This window comes from Canis lupus, chromosome 13 (assembly GCF_011100685.1).
Source record: "Canis lupus familiaris isolate Mischka breed German Shepherd chromosome 13, alternate assembly UU_Cfam_GSD_1.0, whole genome shotgun sequence".
Lineage (NCBI taxonomy): Eukaryota > Metazoa > Chordata > Mammalia > Carnivora > Canidae > Canis > Canis lupus.
The window spans coordinates 31,365,182-31,389,785 of NC_049234.1; the positions used below are offsets into that span (position 1 = coordinate 31,365,182).

Below are 24,604 nucleotides of genomic sequence, written 5' to 3' on the forward strand. Positions count from 1 at the left end.
AAAGCATGGAGGGACACGACAACTGCATGCGGTGCCTCAGCCAGGACTTCCTTCTGCTTTGTATAAAAGTAAGGGAACTGGTGAAACTGGATTTCCACCGGTGAAACCTGAGAAGCGCTACATCGACGTGGCTCTCTCGCTCCGATCACTGTAAGGTAGTCACGTGGGAGGAACATCCTTGTTTTTAGAAAACAAACACTGGAAATATTTAGGGTCGGGTCAAAGGGCACGACATCTGCACCTCGACCGCCAGTGCTTTGGAGAGAAGAGGGGCAGGGGAAGGGCACGCGAGAGGTTCTGGGACGTCCTCAGGCCGGACACCCACCCACGACCCGGAACATGCCCAGTCTCCAACCACAGGACCCTCGTGTCACACGCTCCCTCAGCCACAGGACCTCACGCCAGGGAGAGAAGGTGGCACCGGGCTGGTCAGGAACCACCAGAGCATCACCCGGCAGACGCAGCAGTAGAAGAAAAGGCAGAGGAAGAGTGAGAGATGGAGGACGACCTCAAGAGGGGCAGCGGACAGAGGGACGGGGGGACGCTCAGACGGACGGAGGGATGGGGTGGGACACTTGGACACTCAGAGGGACGAGGCGTGACACTAGGACAGAGGGACCGGACAAGACGCTTGGATGGAAGGAGGGACAGGGTGGGACACTTGGACGGGGGACGGGGTGTGACACTAGGACAGATGGAGGGACAGGGCACGACTCGGACACTCGGAGAGACGGGGTGTGACACTCGGACAGACAGAAAGATGGGGCAGGACGCTCGGACGGAGGGACAGGGCAGGATGCTCAGATGGAGGGGCAGGGCGGGATGCTCGGATGGACGGAGGGACGGGGCGGGACACTCAGACACCAGGGCAGCCGTGCTAAAAAAAAAAATCAAACAGCGATAGCAAGGGACGCCCCGATCCCACCTGCGCAGCTCGCGGCCGAGAGTTCCAGACTCGCCCTTCCTTCAGCCGCCCCAGCCGGGACCCCGCTGCCAATGGACCACCCTGCCCCCCAACACGACCGGCCTCCTGGGGGTGGCCGGGGGTCAAGGGCCCAGCGCCCCCCTGGGGACCCGCCCACCCTAGACCTGGTCCCCGAAAGCCAGCCAGGGAGCAGGCAGCGACCCCAGGGCGCCCTCCTGCCTGAGGTCTTTGCACCCCTCCGCCCGGCTCCGCCAGGGAAGCCCGACCCCCCCCCCCCACCCACCCCCGGCCCCGTGCTCCTGGGCACCTCTCACGTGGCCTCGACTAGGGAGCAGGACGCGGGAAAAATCAAAATGAACGTTAGAGCATGTAAGGTTTTCCCTGATGACTGTTTTTCTTCTGAAAACTGCAAAGAGGAGGAAGAAGGAAAGGAGGGGAGAGCCAGACATGAGAAAAGCAGAACGGGGCCCGGCGGTGCAGGCTGCTGGGCCCCACAAGCTCCCGGGAGTCCAGGGACCTCGTGCACCCCCGCACCCCCCGCCCCCTCCCCGCAGACGATGCAGCACCTCTCCCGGCGGGTGCAGGTGCCAGATGCGGGGAGCCCCCACCTGGGGGAGGTAGGTCCTGCCGTGGCAGGGCCAAGGCAGCTGCCGGGCGGCAGGGCACCAGGGACGCCGGCACCCCAGGGCGGTGGGGTCTCCAGCGGGGCCCCAGGAGACTCGGCCACTGCCCCATGCTCCCCTGGGCCTGCTCTCGCTCAATGACCCCCGGGGCCCACCGAAAGCCCCCCCGGAGCACCAGCCTTCACCTGACTCCACCCTCCAGAGACAACTCCAGACAGAGGTTTAGCCCCCATGTTACAGAAAAAGAAGGGGCTTCAAGGAGCCCCGAGGACTGTCACAAGGAGGGGCCCAAATTCTGAGTGAGGTCTCTGATGCTCCTCAGCAGGTGCTATTCCCCTGCGCCTACCTGTCCAGGGCCCCCCACCCCGGCGGCTGGGGCAGTGGGATGGGGACCCCGGATCCTGGCAGCAGCCAGGGAAGGGCCAGGATGCAGAAGGCACAGGCCATGGAGGGTCAGTGAGGGACGCTGGGCTGCATCCCCCCCCCCAGCTGGGCTCCTCCCTGCCTTTACCCCTGCTCTGCGCACTGCCCTCCCGCCGCCCTGGTCACCGCTCAGACATCACTCAAGCCCAGGCGGCAGCAACCATACGCTGTACCCTCCGCCCCGTACAGCCTGCCGCGCTGCCTGGGAGGTTACACACAGGCCTGTGGTCTGGAGCCATCACCACCATCGACACACACAACAGAGAGGCCTCGTGACCCTGCAGCCCACGCCACCTCCCGGACAGCGCCTGGGAACCACACATGGTCTTCTGTTCCTGTCATTCTGCCTTTTCCAGAACTTCTGAAAACTGAAATCACAGTCTTCTGTTTTCAACTGTAGTAAAATAAGTGATTCCTCCTCCCACCCACGTTTAAGTTCAGTGGCATGAGGCGCATCCACGCTGCCGTGCGGCCACGCCTGCCACCTGTCCCCAGAACGTCTCATCGCCCCTGACTGAAACCCCATGCCCCTTGAAGAAGCACTCACTCCCCAGTCCTGTCTCCTCCGAGCCCACCGCCCCTACCCTACAGCCTTCTCCACCCACGGGGCCACCCCACGTCCCTCACCAAGTGCCATCACACCCGATGGCCTCAATCCACTTAGACGAGGTCCTCGAGGTTCATCCACATCACAGCTGACATCAGAATTTCCCTCCTTTTCAAGAAGGAACGATACACCACTGTACGCATACGCCGGTCTGTTTAGCCATTCATCGGTCAACGGACCTCTTTATGCTGCTGCAGGTGACGCTGCTGTGAACGTGGCATACAAATACCTTTGAGTCCTTGAGTCCAACTATTTTGGGTATTGCACAGACACAGAACTGCTGGATCACAGAGAAATTCTGTTTTTTAAGATTTTTTGATGAAGCTCCATATGGTCTTCCATCATGCCTGCCATTCACGTTCCCTCCAACAGGCCACAAGGGTTCTGATTTCTGATTTTTCCCCACGTGCTTATTACGGCAGGTCACCTTTTGTGTCCGGCTTCTTTCACTTAACATGGTTTGGTTTCGGTTTTTTTAAGATATTATTTTTAAGTCCTCTCTACACCCAACCTACAACCCCCAAGGTCAAGAGCTGCAGGCTCTACTGACTGAGCCAGCCATGCTTCTGAGATGGATCCATGCTGTCGCCTGCATCGCTCTTCCTGATGAACCACGTTCCACTGTAGGGCTGTCCCAGAGTCTGTTTAGCAATTCATCAGCTGATGAGCATTTGAGGTGGCTCCAGTTTGGGGCGACCACAACTAAAGGTGCTCTGAACGTGTGCATACAGGTCTTCATGCCTCCCGGGTAATTACCTGGGGCTGGGACTGCTGAGTTATAAGGTGAGTGTGTGTGTGACGTCGTCGGAAGCCTCCCGAGGATTTCCAAAGCTGCTGCATCATCCGGCCTCCCCACCACCACGTGTCAGTGTTCTAGAAGCTCCACTTTCTTACCCACCCTGGGTGTTGTGAGCGTTTATGGTTCAGCCACCCCAGTGGACGTGTAATGGCATCTTGACGTGGCTTTAAGTCACACCTCCCCGGGGGTAATGATGTTGAGCTCCTTCTCCCATGCTCCCTGGTCATTTTATCAGCTCCTCTGTAAAACAGCTCCCAAACCTTTTGCTCGTTTTGTACTTGATTTCATCTCCTCTGTGGCTGTGAGCTAGCTCCCTGAGAATGGGACTCTCAGGACCCCTAAGGCCTGGGGGCACCATTCCTGGAGTACGGTGTGTGCAGTCGAAGGTTCGGGCCCCAGCCAGGGCCTTGCGCACACAGCAGGCCTGGGGACTGGGCGTGTGCAGGAAGATGCTTCTTTGATCTCTGGTGACCCAGGTCTCCCCCAGCCGTCAGGCCTTCACCTCCAGCCTGGCCCAGACCCAGGTTCTGGAACCCGGCAAGGTCCTAACAGAGGGCCTAGAAGGAGCCTCTCTAAAGGCTCAGGGGCCCAAAGTGTACCCTGATGCCGGCCCAAACACGGAGTGACCACAGAGCTCCCTGTGACCAAGCCCGAGCTTCGGCTTCCTCGTTTGCTAAAGCAGAGATACTACGGCCACTTCACAGGGCTTTTGTGCAGAATAAAGTAAGGAACAGATGTGAAGGCCCTGACTGAGCGGGTCTGCAGCCGTGACGGTTCTCATTACCGGATCCTCGCTTACTCGCCCAGCAACTGCCTGCTTTCACCGAGGGTCAGGCCGCTGCTTCGTGTTTTATTGTGTATTATCACAAATCCCTCTCATTATGCATTTAGTTCCCAAAGATACTACTGAAACGTACAAGATGGTCAGGGGAGGAAGGTGAGGCTCCGGAGAGGGGAGCGGGAAAGAAGGAAAAGACGGATGGTGGACGAAAGGAAAGGAACCTGCCAAACGCCAGGTGCGTTCCCAAACCTCCTCTCTGGACCTTTACAACAGGAACAGTATGTAGATACAAGGTGACAGGGGCTCAGTGACTTGTCAAGGTCCCACAGCCCTTAAACAGCAGGACCAGGACTCCCACCGGCTTCTTCCATTCTGGGGCCTCCACTCCCTGCAGTATCTGAACCTGGTTCCCTGCCTGTGGCCCGGGGGACGGACGGGGCAGGGCTCACTCCCACTCATGACAGAGTCCGGGAGCCGTGTGGCCCTCCCAGGCTCCTACGGCCACCAGGGCTGCACAGGACAGTCTGCCGGGTGGGGACACTCTCCAAATGGTGGGGGCAGGGTCTCAGTCCCCAGGAAGGGTCTTCCTGAGGTGCTTCTGGCAACCTGGCAAGCCCTACACCAGCCCCTGGCCCAGCTCAGAAATAAAAACAGGTCAGGGGCACCTGGGTGGCTCAATTAAAAGTCTGCCTTTGCCTCAGGACATGATCCTGGGGTCCTGGGGAGTGGGGCCCTGTGTTGCAGGAAGGGAGCCTGCTTCTCCCTCCCCGCCCCAGCTCTTGCTTGTGCATGCTCTCTCTCCCTCTCAAATACATAAACAAAATCTTAGAGGGGGAAAAAAAAACAGAAAGAAACAAAGAAAAACAGGGAGAACTCAAAGGCCTTCTCTGCCACCGCAAAAAGGAACCAACAAAGCCTGGGAAGTTTCAGATCCCTATGCCTGTTAGGTTGTTGTTCACTCCTCTTTCCCTAAAAGCAAACACAGATGGGAGGCTTGCTGGTCTCTAAGGTAAAACCTAATCAATCACCAGTGCCATGGGTTTCTCTGACCCTGCCCTAACCTCTATTCCCTCAGCCACTGCCCTGGGGTGAGTGCCATCTACCCTGGGCTTCACTACGACGGCACCTAATGAAGGTCTCCAAAAAATGTCCTCCTATGTATTCTTTATAACTTACAACTTCAAAAACTGGGGCACCTGGGTGGCTCAGCGGTTGAGCATCTGCCTTTGGCTCAGATGGTGATCCTGAGGTCCTGGGATCGAGTCCCACATCAGGCTCCCCACAGGGAGCCTGCTTCCCCCTCTGCCTGTGTCTCTGCCTCTCTCTGTCTCTCATGAATAAATAAAATCTTTAAAAACCAAAAATAAAAAAGTAACTTCAAGAATTGCTATACAGCCAGGGTAATTCAGACAATGTGGTACATCTGATTAAGGGTAGACGAAGAAGAGATCAATGGAATAGACCAGAGAACTTAGAGACGGACCCACTCATAATTTGCAACAAAAGGACCAAGGTAACTCAATGGAGAAAGGAAAGTCTCTTCCAACAAGTGAGTCTGGAGACACTGGACATCCACGTGGAGAGTGTGGCGGGGTCGAGAGCCCTACCTCACACCGCAAGCAAACTAACTTGAGATAGATTGTAGACCTAAACCTAAAAGCAACAAGCATAAAGCTTTAAAGAAAATAAAAAAAACACACGCAGGAGAATATCCTTGGGACTCTAAAGCAGGAGACTATTTCTTAGAGAGGATACAAAAAGCACTACCTGTAAAGGCAAAAATACCTGTAAAGGCAAAAATAATGGGAAACCAGACTTTATTAAAATTATAAACTTCTAAACAAAGATGATACTAAGGAAACTAATAAGTGATCAGAGACTGGAAGAAAGTATTCACAACACATTTGTATGACAATAGACTCCTATTCAAACTACATATAAGATATATACATATAAAATCGCTACAAGCCAACAATTAAAAAAACAACAAAATGTTTAAAATAGGTGAAAAACTTGGACTTTTCCTCAAAGATGATATACAAACGGCCAATGAAGCACAAGAAAAAGCACTCAGGTGGCTGATCGTCAAAGAAATACAAATTAAATGAGATACTACGGTATGCCCTCTAGACTAAATCAAAGGAAAACCAGTGACAAGGCCCAATGCGGGTGACGGGGAAGTGAGTTCTCCTACACTGCCGATAGCGGTACAAACAGTACAACTATGCCAGGAGGCTATTTGTAAGTTTCTTTAAAAGTTGGGGCGCCTGGGGGACTCAGTCAGTTAAGTGTCCAACTCTTGATTTCAGCTCAGGTCGTGGTCTCAGGGCTGTGGGTTGCTGGGCTCTGTGCTGGGCATGGAGCTTACGAGGGATTCTCTCTCCCTTTCCCTCTGTCTCCCCCCACACACTCTAATAGAAGAAGAAAGTCTGCCCTACAACCCAGCCATCCCACTACCCAAAAGGGATCCAAATAAAGGCCTACAAGAAAAGCCCTACAAGAATGGTCATGTCAGCTTCCTTCACAATAACCAAAAAGGAAATAAGCTCAGATGTTTACCATATAAACATCCATACAATGGAATGCCATTAGAAAATAAAAGAAACACAAACCCGGATCTCAGGGCCTCTACGATAAGTGAAAGAAACCAGACACCAAAGAATTCTGATGTTCTACAAAAAACAGTGCCTATGGTGACATTACTCAGACCAGTGGCTGCTTGGGGTGAGGGGCAGGAATGGGGTGGGAAGCGGCAAGACAGAACTTTCCGGGGTGAGGATAAAGTTCTGTATCATCGGGGTGTGGGGAATACGGGTGTTCAAACCCTACACTTGTGGTCTGTGCATTTCACTACAGATTATTACACCTCAAAGAAACTGTCTCCAGGCAGCTGCTGAGGCAAACTGGCAGGCCCTGTTAGCCTCTCAGTGTACAAAGTTTGCACAAGAAAGTCCCAAATAGCTTTCTGCTGTTGGAAAGACCAGCACCACAGACCTCCAGCACCCCGCCCCTGCCCCCAGCCCCAGCGCTCACCGAGGCCCACAGAACACACCGGTGGCTGCTCACACCTGTGCCGAGGTGCCACCGACCCTCTGCAGGGCACCTCCCCTCACTCTTCAAGTTCCAGTTCGGGCACCTCCTCCTTCAGGAAGCCCTCCCGGAATCCCCTGGCTGGGCTAGCTGCACCCCTCCTAAAGCCCTGATTCTCGGGGCTCACTTGCATCACAGCACCTGGCACTTTCTCCTGAGGGAGCGGGTTTTCCACTGCTAGGACTGTGTCAGAGCCTCAGGAGGCAATAGCGTGTCCTATTTGACTTGACGTCTCCAGCTCCTGGAACAAAGTTTGGCACAAACACCTGGGCAAACTGGGGAATCAGCTTGGTGGAGGGGAAAAAAAAAAGTAAGGAAAAGAAAATGTGCCAAGGGGCAGAGAAGTGATAGTGGCCCCTGAAGAAAAGACCTGGTGGCAGAGAAGCCAAGGGGCTGCCGCGCAAGCCCTCTGGGATGTCAGGAAACGTGAGTCCCCCATTTCCAGAATGCTGCTGCCGAAGCCTGCTGCTCCTAGTTTCCAGGTGCCATGGCTGAGCGGGTCCCCCAAGACCCCCGAGGCCCCCCAGCAAAGCCAGGTCCCCACCCTGCCTGTCCTGCCTGGGCACAGACCCAGCGTGGGACACAACGGCAGCAGACTCCAGACTTCACCACTTTGCAGCTCCATGTGCTACAAGACTTAAAAGAACAAAGAAAAGTCTGTCACCGGATTTAAAACCCTTTTTACATTAATACATCAAGCATAATCTTTTTACAAACCAACTCGATTACCTATATATTTTGCGTTCCCTGACAAAAAGAGACACAACTTCACATTTGTAATAAACGTTTAATATGTCTGCTTGCTTTGCTCCTGGATTACTTTTTTGCCACCACCCCCTCCCCTTTTAAAACATTAAAGTCTGGGCAGCCTGCAGGGCTCAGTGGTTTAGCACCGCCTTCAGCACAGGGCCTGATCCTGGAGTCCTGGGATCCAGTCCCACGTCGGGCTCCCTACAAGGAGCCTGCTTCTCCCCGTGCCTGTGTCACTGCCTCTCCCTCTCTGTCTCTCATTAATAAATAAAATCTTTAAAAAGTAAAAATTAAAATTAAAAATTAAATAAAAAATTAAAGTCCACGGCACCATTCTAACCACGAATGTTTTCAAGTAGCAAGTAGATGACAATGTATTAGGGTTTACAGCGGAGAGACCGGGTCTGGGTCAGGAAGGGACAAACACCAGCGCCACCAGGCCTGGAGTAGGCAATAGGATTAGGTCTCCTTTTGCAGACTGGAGCGAAGCAACAGGGGTTTCAAGAGTCAGGTGATTGGCAGATCTCCGAGACCCAGAGCACGTGTTCTCTCCACCCTCCCCATTGTCCCGGCCCCTAAAGTTGACACCTGCCCTTGAGAAATTTCAAAGACAGTGAAATTTTAACAGGATAAACAGCTGAGAACAAGAGAAAACTTCACTCTAGGCTAAGTCCCCTCTACATAATTAAATCCGCCCAGCTTGATGGGGAGGTTTTCAGAGGCAGCAGGCAGGAAACTACCTATAAAAGGAAATGCAATTACGAAGAGTCTTTTCAATACACCTAATTCTTGATTGCCCTTGCCCCAGGCAGAAACTTAAGTCTTTTTTTTTTTTTTTTTGGTGTATTTTCTTATTGGAGTTCGATTTGCCAACATACAGTATAACACCCAGTGCTCATGCCGTCAAGTCAAGTGCCCTCCTCAGTGCCCGGGACAGCTATCCCTGAGAAGTTGTTCTGTAAACCATAAGGCCGGGCCAGAGGAGGAACAGAGGTCGCTGCACCAGGTAAACTGGAAAGGCCGAGGGGGGAGCCGGGTGGCAACATCTCTAATTTACTGCGATGACCACGGCAGCCAAGCTCACCACCCAAGACAGGGGCCCCACACACCACAGGCACTCCATCCATTCTGCCATCACGTCTTGTACTGCTTCCCCCAAAATCAACCTAACGACCGAGCCAAACAGGAAGCTCTTTTCAGAAATAAGCTGATCACAGGTTGACAAATAACAATGCTTAGAAAAACATGATCTCTTGGAGGACGCCTGGGTGGCTCAGCGGTCGGGGGCCTGCCTTCGCCCCCGGGGTCCTGGGATCGAGTCCTGCGCATTCAGCTCCCCTGCAGGGAGCCTGCTTCTGTTCTTCGTGGATAAGTAAATAAAATCAAGAAAAAGAAAGAAAGAAAGAGAGAAAGAGAGAAAGAAAGGAAGGAAGGAAGGAAGGAAAAGAAAAAAGAAAAAAGAAAAGAAAAGAAGGAAGGGAAGGAAGAGGGAAAGGAAGAGGGAAAGGAAAGGAGAAAGAAAGATACCTGATGTCTCATTTATTTCCGCTGGAAATTGAAGCAACAAATGCCCGGGTTTCTTTTCTAAAGCTGTTAAGTCCCAAAGAGGGGAGGCGGGCAGCTCGTTCTGTGCATCAGCACAACTTGGGGCGGGGGGGGGGGGGGGTGCAGCACAGCAGTCGTCATTGTAAGAAAGCGTGCGGGGCTGTGGTCCAGGGGTCCTGACCCAGGGCGGGGTGAGGCTGGGCACACGGAGCTCGGGGCCGGGGGCAGCCGTGGAGGGCGAGCCCCTTCACACGCTGCGGTTTCCGCAGGGTCCCCGGGGGAGGCAGGAGAGCCGCAGCTCCTTCATCCCCCCAAGCCCCACTCCCGCGGCGCGAGCCTGCGTTTCACCCCAACCTGGAGGACGCGGGTTCTCGGGGCGTCGGCTCGGACCTTTTGGAACCGCGACCCTCTACCCCTCGCCAGGAAACGACGCACACGCCTTAGCCTCGCGGGGGACACGAGCAGCCAAACGCCCACGGCCCGTGCCGACCCCGGGTGAACAGGCCCCCGGCGCAAGCTCAGGGGTCTCGGGCCGGGCGCTGCGCGGAAAGCCCGACCGCTACGGGCCAGCCTGCAGAGAGGCGGGTTCGGCGGCGCAACCACGGACGGCTGCCTGGAGGAGGTGCCTTCTGGGCTGAACTTTGGAGGGTGAGGAAGAGGGCCCCCGACGAGGAGCTCCCCCGCGGCGTTTGGGGCCCGTCCACGGCGCGCAAAGCTGTCCAGCTCCGCCGGCGCCGCCGAACCCGGTCCGTCCGCGGGTTTCGCAGAGGAGGAGCCGGAGGCGCCCGGGCGGGGAGGCCGGGATTCGAACCTCCCGCCCGCCAGGACGGCGACGCTCCCGGTCGCCCTGGAAACGGCCCCCGCGCACGCGCATGCGCACGCGCACGCGCACGCGCGCAGCCTCCCCGCGCCGCCTCCGGAGCCGGCGCTCTCGCGACTTCTCGGAAATAAACCCCCCGAGGCGGCGGGATACCACCCACGGTCCGACGTGCGCAGGCCGCCGCCCGACGCGCGCTCTCCGCCCCGGGCCGCGGATCCCTCCGCCGCCGGCGGCCCGCGCGCTTCTCCCCGACTCCGAACTCGAAACGGCTTCCCGCGCGCCGCGCCGCGCCCCACCCCCACCGCGTCCCCCACCCCCACCCCCAACCCCCGGCCCGGCTCACCTGCCGCCCGCGTCTCCATGGCAACGCCCCCGCCGCGGAGGGGAAAGGAAAAAAAAAAAAAGGCTCGGGCTCTTCCGGGCCCCCTTCCGCGCCGGCCGAGAAGCCGAGGCGCCCCGCCGACGCTTCGCTTTTTATTTTTATTTTTTTACGAAAAGAGCCGAGGCGAGGTTATGGCGAATCTGCGGCATCCAACATGGCGGCTGGAGTCGTCGCCCTCCTCTTCACGGGGCGCTGACGCCGGCGTAGCGGACGTCAGCCTCGGGTGCCCCTCCCCCAGCGCCGAGCGCGTCCCGGCTGCGCGGGCCAGTGCGCATGCTCGGGCCCGCCGGCCGCGCCGCGCGTCCCGCTCCGCGGACTCCGCCGCTCCGGTTTTTGAGCCGCTCCTGGGCAGGAGCTAACGCGAGGCCTGGAATCCGGGTCGCGGGATTGGGAGTCTCGCCCGGCGCGGCCCGGCCCGCCCCTTCCGGCTCGCTGCAGGGAGCGGGCTGACCTACCTGCCTGCGCGCCCTCGGCCCCCGCCGCGGAGCCCCGGGCGGGACGTGCGGGGACGGCTCCGCGTTCGCGTCCCAGCGCTGCCGTTTGTTCACGACCTGATGCGGGACGGCGACTTAGCTTCCCTGGGGCTCAGTTTACCGCTTTGTCAGCCGGGGCGGCTGCGTGTGCCCCGAGGAAGGACGCTCGGAGGAGGCCGGGTGGCGCCGCCCGGAGCGTGCAGCCGCAGCCCGCGGGCGCCCCGGCCGCCCCGCACGGGGTCGGTGCCTGCAACGCGCCCGCCCGCCCGCCCGCCCGCTTTCCTAGCGCCCGGCCTCGGCTCTGCAGCCGGGTGTCCGCTGGGCACGTCCGGACCCTCCTGCCTTTCCGAGGCGGAGGGGTCCGCTCCACGGCATCTCCGGGGGGGCCCCTCCCGCCGCACCCCAGCCGCAGGAGCCCGCCGGAGCCCGCCTGAGCCCCCGCCCTGGGGTCTGCTAGCGCCCGGCTGAGCTCCTCCCCATCTCCTCCCGGCCACCCCTCCTGGGGGCCCCAGAAACCAGAAACCGAGCCCCGGCAGGCAGTCACTTACTGAATACAGTAATGAGTTTTGTGTCGCTTGCATTTTTAAGGTTATCTCTTGTTTACAAGTGACCAAAGGAGTTTCTGCATCTATAGCAGTAATACAGTTTTCTTTTTAAGCACACCCGCCTAACGTTTTTTTTAAGAATGAAGTCGACTTCCAAGGAAATGGTACCTGCGCACAGACAAGGGGAGGAGATGTGAAAGGGGAGCCTCAGGTGAGATGTCTGGGAAACACGGGTTTAAAGCTCATCGTTGCCTGCAGCAGGTCTTTTTTTCTGGAGCAGCCTCCTCCGGCTCACATTTACCTTGCCCCATTCCCCACAAGTATTGCACTTACGCGTTTACACAGCCCTCTGCCCGTCTGCTAGACCAGGAGCACAGGAGCACAGAAGCCAGACGGGGTCTTGCTCCTGCTGGTTGCCCAGCTCTCTGCACAGTAGGTAGTGCTGCATGAACTGATTCGGTTCTGTCCTCACCTGTATCTCAGCAAAAGCCCATGGACGTCGAGCTTTAGGGTCACATCTTGAATTTCTCAGGGGCCTTGTGTCTTGCTCCTTCATCCTGTTCTTGGGAGATAAAGGGTCATGATGAGACACGACATTTGCACAGTCCACCAGATAAATGTTCCGAGATACCTCCTCCCCCCCCCCATCCTTTCATTTCATCAGCAGGACAACTAGGAGGTAAAACTGGACAGATGGCGATTATCGTTCTTTTCTAAGATGAGAAAAGGAATGTTCAGAGAGGTTGTGTGGCTTTTTTAGATCACACAGCGAGCCAGCGGAGGTCACACAGCCACCCAGGTGTGGAAGGAGTCTCTCCATGCCTGGTGTTCCCGTTAAGCACCATCAGAGATGTGTCCAGACTACCCACCGTGCCTCCCAACAGAGCCAAGTCCAAGGTAGTCATTGGGTTCCTGCCACACATCCACCACATCCTACATCACAAACAGATGGCTAGCTAGGTGGAGCCCATCACAGATTTCGTTAGGAAATGAACGGCCCCAAAAGCTGCATTGATGAGCTTTTCCTTTCAGAACTATAAATATTTACAATAATCACTATTTTGCTGCGAATCGATTTCTATCAGGAAATTAGAGTTGTTCTGGTTGCTGACAATATTGGTTTTGTGCTGGGTTGCTTTCTTGCGGCAGCAATAAATGTTAGCTATTGATTATCAGATGGATTGCTCCTGGATGTTGTGACCAAAATGAATTTTGGAAATGAATCAATTTAAAATTTGTCTCAATATTAACAACGTCGGATTTAAAAAAAAAGAAAAAAGCAATTGTGGATTATGGGTGATGGTCCTGAGTTAATTATTTGGACAGTTACAATTTCCTCTATTATTCCCATGGCATTTTCTTCCTCCTCTTAGCCAAAGAAGATTCACTGAACACTTATCATTACTGAAAACTGGCCTGGCCACTGGCATATGGAAACAACAGAGTCCCTTTTCTGTGGGATCAGATCTGCAAATGGAGTGACGAGTCCACCCCTGGCTCATCCATCACTCTGCTGAGTGATGAGCACATTTTCAGTCAGCGAACATCTTTATTCTTTATATTTGCCGGTCATATCTCAAAATGCCCTCAATTAATGAAAAAACACCAGTAGAATTAAATACAAATTGCTCAAAATTATATAATTAATGGCATCCTACTTCCACAATGGTTCCCAAGAAGATCAAGATTCCCAGCTGGTCCTTTGGTGGCAATCAGCCCCTCGAGGCTAGCACGTCAAAGAATTTGTGTCGATAGGTTTAGCAACACGAAATGACTTTACTTAGCTCTATGATAAATATTCTATGTAATTGAATATATTCGTGTCAATAATTTTACGATTATATCTCATAGCTGCATGACAAATAGGCATTTACATAAAAAGAACCTGTACATGATTTTATAAGACACTTTCTTGAAAGCAGGTTTTGATAAAGGATTCACACCGGTGACCTCAAAATAATGGGCCTTAAGGCACAGGGCAATAACAAAATAGAAGGTGGGGATAATCACAGTCTGAGTGGAATGCTAAAACCCCAAATAGGCACACCGTAGAGAAAAATCCATTTAAAACTGTATAAAAGAAAAGGGGATAGTCATATTAGAATGATATGAGCAGTTTCACTGTGGACAAAATTATGACCTTAGGAGCAACATCTTCTCTGAGTTCTATCCTTCCCGTGGCCATCACGGTCTGCTTGTACTCTCAGCCCCGAACTACTGATCTCAATGGTATTTTTCATTAGCAGTAGCCAGGGCTCCTTCAAAGAAGCTGAGTCCGTGTTTGGGAGCAGGGGCAAACTGGAGCAGCCTGAAACATCTTGCTACTACCAGGAAAGCAGGTTGCTGCAAAAGTGCTGGGCTGTTGCTGAAAGGCAGTGGACAGCTGAGACCAGGAGCTCCCTCCCGCCTGGTTGTGACAGCTTACACATCACAAAGAACAGCTAGGTCTCCGGTTGTTGATCTATGAGAACAAGTTGAACCTACGAAAGGCATGAGTCTCTCATGTTAAAAAAAAAAAAAAAAAAAAAAAGTGGGAGGGGACGTTGTTACGTGTAATTGCAAAGTGTATTATAACTCAGAGAAAGGGTAAACGGACCATTTTAGAAAGGGGATAAATTTGGTGTATAAGGGGGTAGGGGGGTCTCTTCCTACCTAAAGTTCTCAACATGTGTTTATGAGATGGTATATCTGTATAAGTTGAGAAGAGTAGGTTAAAGTTTACAGTGAGTAAGTTAAAAATTTCTAGACACTGTACCAGACAGAACCAGGAAAGGCTGGTCCAGACCAGCGGTCTCATAAATAACCAGGTAGAAAGAGGGTTCGGGAACAGTGTTGCAAGTTAATGGATTTGCCAGATGTGCTAGGAGAGTCGCCGATGGACTCAGCCTGCTACACAGCCCTGCCGGTGACAATGAAATGCTCCTGATGCGTAATGCAGTTCACTGGAAACAGGCAGAAGGTGAAGTATCTGAGATTTACTGTACAAGAACTTGCTCCTAAGTTCTATTGACACAGCAGTTGAACCTGATCTGAGCAAGGGTGCCCCAATCAGCAAATGCCTGCTGCCAGGTGAGTCACCTGGAAGGATCCTGTGCTCCAACTAAGAATCCAACAGTCATGGGAGCCTGGGTGGCTCGGCGGTTGAGCATTTGCCTTCAGCTCAGGTCATGATCCTGGAGTCCTGGGATCAAGTCCCACATCGGGCTCCCTGCAGGAAACCTGCTTCTCCCTCTGCCTGTGTCTCTGCCCCTCTCTCAGTGTCTCTCATGAATAAATAAACAAAATCTTAAAAAAAAAGAAGAAGAAGAAGAAGAAGAAGAAGAAGAAGAATCCAACAACCAATAACCCTGAAGCTATTTCAGTCTACCTGCAGAGGAGATCATCTCTCTCTTTTGGGTTTGATATCGCAATTCTGGGAAAGTACAAAAATAAGTTTTATTGCGAGAACAAATAAATTGTTCAAATCGATAGTCATGATTTTTACAAATAGGCTCTTGGGGACAGTAAAAACTCTCGGGGTTTTGGGATGTTCGAAGCATTAGATGCAGAGTTACACTCAAACGGTAATTTGCATAAATGTTTAAGGAAATGTGATCTGTGACATTTTAAGTTTGTATCAGTTGTGTTTGAATAGTTTACCAAAAAGTTAATGGATTTAGAAGTATAATAAACATTCTTTAAACCAACAACAAGCAGTAGTAACTGGACCATGTAAAAGAAGGCACGTGTGTGGCCTTGGATTCCAGCACAAGGAGAACCAGGGGGCCTGCCAGAGCCTAGCAGAGCCCTAGGCTCATCACAGGGGCCCCATCAACAGGTAGGCAGTGTTGGAAGGGGGCTGGGGATGGGGTGAATATTGGGGATGAACCCAAGAGAGGAGGAAAAGGAACAGTGCATAGCTGAACATTTATTTTATGGCCATTGTAGGAGTAGCACTTAGATGTTTAGATAGAAAAAAAAAAAAAAAGATTTTGAAAAAGCACAGGCCTCTGGGTGGCTGTGACCAGAGGGCTGGCTCATCCAAATGTGTTTCAAAGAATAAGGTTGATCTATAAGCACAGATAGGGACGCCTGGGAGGCTCAGTGGTTGAGCGTCTGCTTTCGGCTCAGGGCGTTATCCCGGGGTCCTGGGATCGAGTCCCGCATTAGGCTCCCCCCGCAGGGAGCCTGCTTCTTCCTCTGCCTGTGTCTCTGCCTCTCCCTCTGTGTCTCTCATGAATAAATAAATAAAATCTTAAAAAAAAAAAAGCACAGATAAAGGGTGTGCTCTAAGACAAACCACTGAGCGAAAAGCAGAGTTCAGGACAGTGCGTGGAGCGTGAACAATTTCTATAGGATATTCACGGACGCGATTATATATGCACAGAGAATCTCTGAAATTACAGGAAAGGAGCTGGAAGCAGCACAGCTTTGTGGGGATGTCTGCACCTGGGGATCTGGGCTCACAGGGAGACAGTTTCCACCGAATGTTCTCTGAAACAGTTGGCTGTTCGTCCGTGTGCAGAGAATGGCTTTCCAGAGAAGAGAAGAAGGGAGAGAGGATTTGAAAGGCCCGGCTCTGAGTATAGGTCCTTGTTCTAAGACGCAGGAGCTGCAGGACTTTGGACAAGTCACTTCTTAGCGCTATGCTTTCCTTCTCTGGGCAGCGAGGTGTTAATCCCACATCAGGGAATTGGAGAGATGAGTGAGGCAGCGGTTCAGAAGCGCGGTGGCCACCGGACACGGTGGGGGCTATGCTCGGTCAAGTAGCTTCGGTCCACCTGGGGACGAAAGACACAGCAATGCCCAGTCACAGGAGTAGAGAAGAGCACGCTGGACAGAGTGCCGGGGGAGCTGCATTCGGACCCAGGAGCGGCCACCAACCCACTGTGTGACGTAGGGTCCGGATTTCAGTCCCTGGGTCGTTCAATGGCAGTGGTGGCAGAGCAGGGATTAACTGGAAGGCTTCTGGGGCCCACGTCAAACAATGAGAGATTGTAATCTTGTTTTTTGCTTTTAAGATTTTATCTATTTATTTATTTATTCATGAGAGACACAGAGAGAGAGGCAGAGACACAGGCAAAGGGAGAAGCAGGCTCCCTGCAGGGAACCCGATGTGGGACTTGATCCCAGGTCTCCAGGATCACGCCCTGAGCCAAAGGCAGATGCTCACCCAGGCGCCCCAAAAGATCATAATCTTGTTTTGAAACTTCTCATAACTGACGCATGACAAAGGCCCCAGAGGAGTTCGAAATATGCAACCATCCCTCAGCCGCACATGTGCAGAAAGGCTTTGCCGAGGAGGTGGCAGTTTGTGCGGAGTCCTGTCTGGGGGGCAGAGGCGAGGAGGAACTGGTAGAAAGGAACGCCTGGGGCTAAGCTGACAGATCCCAGAGCCACAGAGATATGCCTTGTTTTAATCATCCTTATAAAGGCCAACAGAAAGGAAAGGTGTCTGTGGGAAGTCCCACAGCAGTGGCCCCCAATGAACCACGCCTCCCTACAATCGCATGCTTGGCCCCCCGCACACACTGACTTTGGGATTGACCTCATGACTTGCTTTGACCCATGAATCACAACAGAGCCTTGACCAGCACTTTCGCACTGGGTTTTGCCCTCTTGGGACACTCCACCAGGAAGCCAGCCACCATGCGGTAGGCAAGCTCAAGCTAGAGTACCGAACAATGAGGCCACACAGCTCGGGAGCCCAAAGGCTAAGACACTGTCCTGGGCATTCGGGTTGGAGCAGCTCCCCAGCCAATGCAGCCACGTGAGTGACGCTGGCTACTCCATGTGGCACAGAGTCTGCTTCTCCATCTCCCTCTGTCCCTTCCCCCCACTCATGCTCATTCTAATAGATAAATAAAAAATCTTAAAAAAAAAAATAGATAACAAGAGACATCACCCAACTTTGCCTTGCAAGAAGCTAGAACTTCAGTTTCAAGGGTTTGAGATCACCCCCCCCCCCACCTCAATTTTGGAAAAGGTAGAGTCTTTAGCTTGCTCCTTAGAAGGGAAAGGGGATTGAGATCAACAGACCTCAGGATAGACTCTAAGCTGTCGTTCAACCAAAGGAGACTTATTGAAGAAGAAAGAAGACACTTGGCGTAGGCCTTCAGGGTGATTGGAATGTGGATCAGAGAAGACAAATCAGTGGGCCGCTGTAAAAGCAGCAGGAGGAGCAAAGAGCTTCGAAGAAGGACAAGCCAGGGAGGCGCCGACCATGGTGGGGAGTCAGGTAGGGAACACTGGAGGTGGCAGGAAGCTGGCTTTCCCCAAGAACCCCAGAGTCAAATATTGCATGCAGCCCTGCCTTTTTTTTTTTTTAATATTTTTTTTATTTTTTCATGAGAGACACAGAGAGGCAAGACACAGGCAGAGGGGATCCAGGACACCAGGATCACGCCCTGAACTGAAGGCAGATGCTCAACCACTGAGCCACCAGGGGCCCCTAGTTGGTCTTCCCTTGCTTACCTTTCACAAGGCCCAGGAAATATGATCACCAGGGAGAGCTGCTGTGGAGGTGCATCTTCTCACTGCTGCCCAAACAGGGGAAAATGAAGCATAAAATACATGAACATGACGACGTGGATCCAACCTTCTCGAGTTTTCTGCACCCGTCACATTCATCATCTCACACGGCCTTCACTGCCAACCCATAGGGCAGGGAGGTAATAGTGAACAAATAGGCTAAGGACTGGGGACTTGAAGAGGGCCTCACAAATAGCCCAGACCTTTCCATGCAGCCCGTCCATCACACCCTTCCACTGCTGAAGACTTGTCCAGGGAACGAGGGCCCAGGAGTGTCTGGTGGGGAGAGGCCGTCATTCATGGGAGTCCCCAAGGAGCCCGCCCCAAGGAGAGGCAGGCAGGGCGGGCAGGCGGCCCTGCGTCGTGTGTTTAGCCAGAAGCATGGCGTGAGCAGCAGTGGGGCCGAAGCCTGATGAGTAAGCGGTCATGCCCCGAGCCGCCTGGCCCAGATCTTTGCTGTGAGAGGCCACATTCCACTCTGCTGGCCTTTGATGGGCCGCAGGGCGTAGCACGTGTCCCCACGGTTTCGCTGCGCAGCCCCTGGGCTGCCTTCCTGCTGATGGTGACCTCAAGGTCAAGTGCCCACACGGGGCCTGCCAGCCTTCGGGCCTCGCCTCAGTCACTGACGCTGGCGAGACAGGAGGCAGGAGACTCCCGTTTTAAGAACATTCTCTAAAATTCTCCTCTGTGCCTTCTCAGCCCAAACCAAAAGCTTACAGGGCTGGGGGAAGAGGTGGCCCCGGAGGGGAGGGACGGAAGTTCTGGTCCACTCCCTGCGTGCATGCAGCACAAGTCGGCTTCATGTCGAACCGGACACACTTTCACCTCATCCAGCACCAAAAGATGCCAGGCCTTTTTCCAACTCTCAGCCTTTGTACATGTCAAGAATATTTTCCCCACGTTTCTCCGACTGTTGGACTCCTGTACATCCTTCAAAACCCTGACCAAATGTCCCTGCTCTGGGAAGCCTTCCCTTATTCCCCAGGCAGGCTTAGGGACTCTCACAGTCCTTTTCCAGGGCTCTTACCTGTTGTGCTATACCTGACTCACCTCTGTACACCTGCTCCCCCACCCCCACCCCAGGATGATCTGAGCCCACATGGCTAACTTGCTTGATAGCCAACTGACAATGTAAGGAAACAAAAGAACTGTCAGGATGCTTGCTGAGAAACACTTGGGAGGAATTCATTATGGAAAAAAAAAGAAAAGAAAGGTCAGGTCATTTATTCACTGCTAACGCATTGATGGGGTGCCTACCAGGTGCCAGAAGTGTTCACAAAGGACATTGCTCCAAGCAGAAGGAACGGCCTGAGGCTAAGGCACAGGAGGGAAGAAACAGCAAACGGGACCCAGGATGCCTGGTGGTGATGGGAGGCAAGAACAGAAGAAGCAGAGGTTACCCCATTACACTCAGAGGTAACTTTCCTTGGCCACTAACATTCAGGTGGCTGTTTGGGGTCGTCCCTCCATAGCCACAGGCAAAGGCGAAAGATGACGCAGGCACAAGCTCTCCCCTGGCCATCTCCCTTGTGACCAGCGGCTGAGATTGTTGAGACAGGTGCTGGGATCCCGAGATGGAGGCCAGCTGGGCCCAAAAGGCAAACAGGCGGAGAGCATGATGTCCCCCTGTCCCCTCTGGGTGACTGACACAAGCTGAGAGCCGCCTCTCACCTTACGGATGAGGAAGCTTCAGGAAGGGACTGGTTTAAGACGACGGCACAGCAAGATTGCACGCCTGGAGACACGGAGCTGCACAGACACCCTCCCTGACCCCTTACAGCTTTTCATGGGCTGAATTGTGTCCTCCCCAAAATTCATATGTTGAAGCCCTAACCCCCAAGGACCTCAGAATGGGACTGTATTTGGAGACAGGTCTTTTTGGAGGAAATCAGGGTGACATGATGTCATCTTGGCAGGGGCAAGGGGGGGCCCAGTCCCATAGGACTGGTGTCTTTGAAAGGAGACTAAGACACAGACACCCACAGAGGGGGACCAGGAGAAGCTACCGGGAGGAGACGATGCCATCCACATGCCAGGGAGAGCAGCCCCAGAAGGAAATCAACCCAACTGCACCTCCACCTCTGACACCTTGATCCTGGGACTTCCACGGCCAGAACTGAGAAGGAATGAACCCCTGCTGTTGCAGCCCGCCCCCACCGCCCCCCAAGAGGCTCAGACCCTGGAGGCCAGGCATGAACCTGCCCTCAGCTCCTAGAGTAACAGGGATTCAGAGGGAGCTAAGTGCTGCTCTGCGGGCCCCCAGCACTCAGGCCCCCCGCAGGAACCAGAGAGCCCCGCAAACTGGGCGGTTTAAAGAGAGAGTCTAATAAAGGGACTCTTTACAAAGATGGGGGCAGGGTTGAAGGTAGTTCAGGAAAAACAGGGAAAGTCTTCAGGCCTGCAGCCCCCGCAAGCCTGCGGGCATAGGGGAGGGAGAAACCGGGAACCCAGAGCCAGGGGAGTGCACCTAGGGGAAGTCCTCCGACAGCTGGGGCCACAGGCAGGGACCATCACCAACCCTCCTTAGCAGGGGCAGAGATCAGAATAAATGCCCAGACCTACCTCTCCTCCCGCCTTCCTGATTGCCTGCTGGGGTGTCCCCGTGGCTGACCCCAATGTGAAGTCTCCCCTTGACTGCCCCTTCATTGTACTGAGGGGAGGGCGTGGGTCACAGGAGACTTGGGATGGTCACCTCCCTAACCTCGTGCGTGCACAAGGAACAGCTCGACAAATGCCTGTTTCCACCTGTCGTAGAGGATGGACCATGGAAACTTCTCGTTGGAGCATATTTATGGAGCTCCTGCGGTAACTGGCTTGGAGAGAGATGCAGACGGAAAACCAGTTACCTTGAAAGAAAAGTGGTGGAGATGGCACCTGGGGGCTCAGTGGTTGAGCAACTGCCTTCGGCTCAGGGCGTGACCCCGGGGTCCTGGGATCGAGTCCCGCATCGGGCTCCCCGCAGGGAGCCTGCTTCTCCCTGTGCCTCTGTCTTTGCCTCTCTCTGTGAGTCTCTTATGAATAAATAAATAAAATCTTAAAAAAAAAAAAAAAAAAACAGTGGCTGAGAATCTCAAATGTTGCCAATTGCTACAAAACAAAGTCTGACCTGGAGGAGGTGCCTCTCAAGCCATCCAAGACGATGAACCACAGGGCTGCTCACAAACTCACTTATAACCTGACTGTGGTCACCGTCCATCCTTAGGAGTCAGGGGGTCACATCCGCCGGGCATCACCTGGTGTCGAATCCTATGCCAGTTGCTGGAAATAGGCTCAGGCTGCGTCTTCGTAGGTGCCCCAGAGGGAGGACGAGGGAAGAAACCTCTGGGCTGTGGTCCTGTTGACCATCTTTGACTAGCAGCCCCCCTGCCCACACTAGGAGCCACGGCAGCTGCTCTGCAGATTCGGGGGCACGCGTCTTGACAGGCAGGGGAGATGCAAAGAGCGCCAAGCCTGGTCAAGGCGCAGCAGAACGCAGGACAACAAGGGGTACGCAAGGTGACATTTGTCAAGAGGTGCAGCGTGGGCACTGGCCTGTTGGAGAGAATGCTCCTGCTGGGCCAGGGTTACCCCTTTAGGTCCAGGATTCAAGGAATGAGGTCTTGGGGGATCTCCGGCCAGCGGGCGGGGCTGACAGGGATGTGGGGACACTGCCCAGGGGCTCGGGGGACCACTATGTCCTAAACCACTAAGCATGGAAATATATGGGAAGCCCGGGTGGCTCAGTGGTTGAGCATCTGCCTTTGGCTCAGGTCATGATCCCAGGGTCCTGGGATCGAGTTCCGCATCGGGCTCCCCGCAGGGAGCCTGCTTCTCCCTCTGCCTGTGTCTCTGCCTCTCTCTCTGTGTCTCTCATGAATGAAGAAATAAAATCTTTAGAAAAAAAAGAATTAAAAAAAGTATGGAAATATATAGTTTTAAACACAAAAAGAAAAAAAAATAAAAAAAATAAAGGAAATATATGGTGTTTCAAGAACCACTGTGGCCACCAGGGTGCAGCGGGTGGAAGGGCAGCCCTGCTGGTAGGTTGAGCACCTGGTCCCAGTTGGTCTGGGACCTTCCTGGTTCTCGCACGGCACATCCTGTGTCCTGGGAACCTGCTCAGTCCCCACCTGTGTGCCACTGTGACTTCCCTGGAAACCGCGAAGGAGAGCGTGCCTCTGGCAAGTGCTAGGCGCCGCCTTCCTTCCCCTGCTGAGAGCGCCCCGGGTGGAGGGGACACCGTAGAGTGGGGTCAGCAGGGGCTCTGAGGGTTCACCCCACGGCCCCCCCAGTGACACCCTCCTCCCCCCCGCCAGCTGGCTGAAGTCTGCAGGGTTTGGAGATCCCGGGGAACATGACTTGCTCCCCTCTCCCCTAGCCCTGTCTTCAACTGCTGTTCCAGAGATATTCCCAGGGGCACCTGGGTGGCTCAGAGGTTGAGCATCTGCCTTTGGCTCAGGTCATGATCCCTGGGGTCCTGGGATCGAGTCCCACATCGGGTTCCCTGTGGGGAGCCTGCTTCTCCCTCTGCCTCTGTTTCTGCCTCTCTCTCTCTGTGTCTCTCATGAATAAATAAATAAAATCTTTAAAAAAAATTCCAAAGGCATTCCCAAAGTTCCTCCAGGTACCACCATGCTCCCCTGCTTGGGAAAACCCACCTGAACTCTCGCTGCTCACCCTTCATGCCCCCTGGTTGGAAGTCCCAGCCAGGGAGGTGAGGCGGGGTGTCCGCCCCAAGTGTCCCCGGGCATGCTGGACGGCCCCTTCCCACACACTGTCACTGCGTGATTCATGACTCTCTTTCCCCCCAGAACTGAAAGATCCCCGAGGGCACAGGCTCGAGCGCCTGGCAAAGAGCGGACGTTCTACAAATGCTGAAAGGAGGACAAGACCAGACAGGAGATAAAGAGCACAGTGTTAGCAGGACGGAACCCTTTCTGATACGATGAGGCCACGGCTGGCTGGCACCTTGGCCTTTGCGTCAGGTCTCGGAGTAAGCATGCAAGCTCGGCCTTCAGCTCCCCACCGTGAGCCTAGGCAGGTGGGGAAAGGGGCAGAGACTGAGGACCCGTAATTACCATATGGCTATTAGTTGTCCATGAACTCACTCCACACTCTCTGCCTCTGGGACCCGGGGTGCACCAGGGCACTGCCGAGGCGCCATGGACACAGTGATGGGTGAGACGGCGAGAGTCCTTCTCTGTTGGTGTTTGGGGCCGGGCTCCCACTAAATAAGCAGGAGATCATTTCAATTAGGGGGTGACATAAAGAAAACAGGGTGCCTGGGTGGCTCAGTGGCTGAGTGTCTGCCTTTGGCTCAGGCCGTGATCTCGGGGTCCTGGGATCGAGTCCTGCATCGGAGCAGGGAGGCTGCTTCTCCCTCTGCCTCTCTCACTCTCTCTCATGAATAAATAAATAAAATCCTAAAAAAGAAAAGGAAAGAAGGGATCATGTTTCAAAAATACGCGCGCATGTGTGTGTGCGTGTGTGTCTATTTGGGAAGAAGGGATGACTGGTCTGTTTGGGGTGAATGTCTGGGGTGAAAGATCTCCCCAAGATGGTGACAGAAACCTGAATGATGAGAAGGAACCAGCCCAGTGGATACCTGAGGAAAAAGAGATCCAAGCAGAGGGAATAGCCAGTGCAAAGGTCCTGAGGTCGGAAGAAAGCTGGTGTGTTTAAGCAGCAGAAGGAAGGAAAGACAATGGACGTGGCAGGTTTTTGCTGAGGCAGAGGAAAGGGCCCCGTTGTTCCTCCGTTCCCTGTCTCCTCCCACTGGCTTCCTCTTCCTCCACTCATCACAAGGTCCTTCCTCCCCTCTTTTCAGTAATGTCTTCCTCTGGGTTTTCTACAGACGCTGAGATTTAAAACCAAATCGAAACACACTGCCAACAAAAGTGCTTTTAAGGGTGCCGTTCATTTTGATCTATAAAAACACAAGCCAAGCCAGTCCCATGACTTAAAAATGAATGGGATTTTTTGAGAAGTAGCATGACCAGGAACTGAAGCTATGTCAGGGATCAGCAATCTTTCTGTAAAGGGCCAGATAGTTACTATTTTTGGCTTTGCATGCCATGGGGCTTGTGCCACAGCCACTGCACTTTGCAGCTCAAGACAGCAGCCACAGGCGGTGATGTGAGGGAATGAGCAGGGCCACATTCCAATAAAATTCTATTGATAAAAACAGGCAGCAGGGGGATTTGGCCCCTGACCCCTGATCTACTACATGATAAATATCATTAATCAAAACACATTGTTATTTTAGCTCTAGCTCGGGGCCAGGCAGTCAGGATACTTTTCAGGTGCTCCTGTCTCCCGGTACTAAGCAGATGTGCTGTACCAGGTACGGCAA

At 53.8% G+C, this 24,604-nt stretch overlaps 1 protein-coding gene and 1 long non-coding RNA gene across 4 annotated transcripts in view; one reads left to right on the forward strand and one right to left on the reverse strand.

Annotated features, from left to right (window-relative positions):
• Nucleotides 1–12,332, reverse strand: part of ZFAT (zinc finger and AT-hook domain containing) — a 190,268-nt gene extending 177,936 nt beyond the window's left edge. Inside the window, exon 1 of one of the 3 annotated variants that reach the window (XM_038555582.1) lies at nt 12,236–12,332. Coding sequence is in view for 1 of the 3 variants with exons in the window: in XM_038555581.1 (XP_038411509.1) it covers nt 10,707–10,725 (19 nt within the window). In the remaining 2 variants the exon portion in view is untranslated. Of the gene's footprint in view, nt 1–10,706; nt 10,983–11,200; nt 11,224–12,235 lie in introns of those variants that run through there. The other 2 variants (XM_038555584.1, XM_038555581.1) reach the window with 2 other exon arrangements.
• Nucleotides 11,512–14,319, forward strand: LOC119876928. The gene is made up of 2 exons (XR_005368744.1): nt 11,512–11,974; nt 13,137–14,319. It is a non-coding gene; the product is annotated as an uncharacterized LOC119876928 (long non-coding RNA).
• The last annotated feature ends 10,285 nt before the right edge of the window (nt 14,320–24,604 follow it).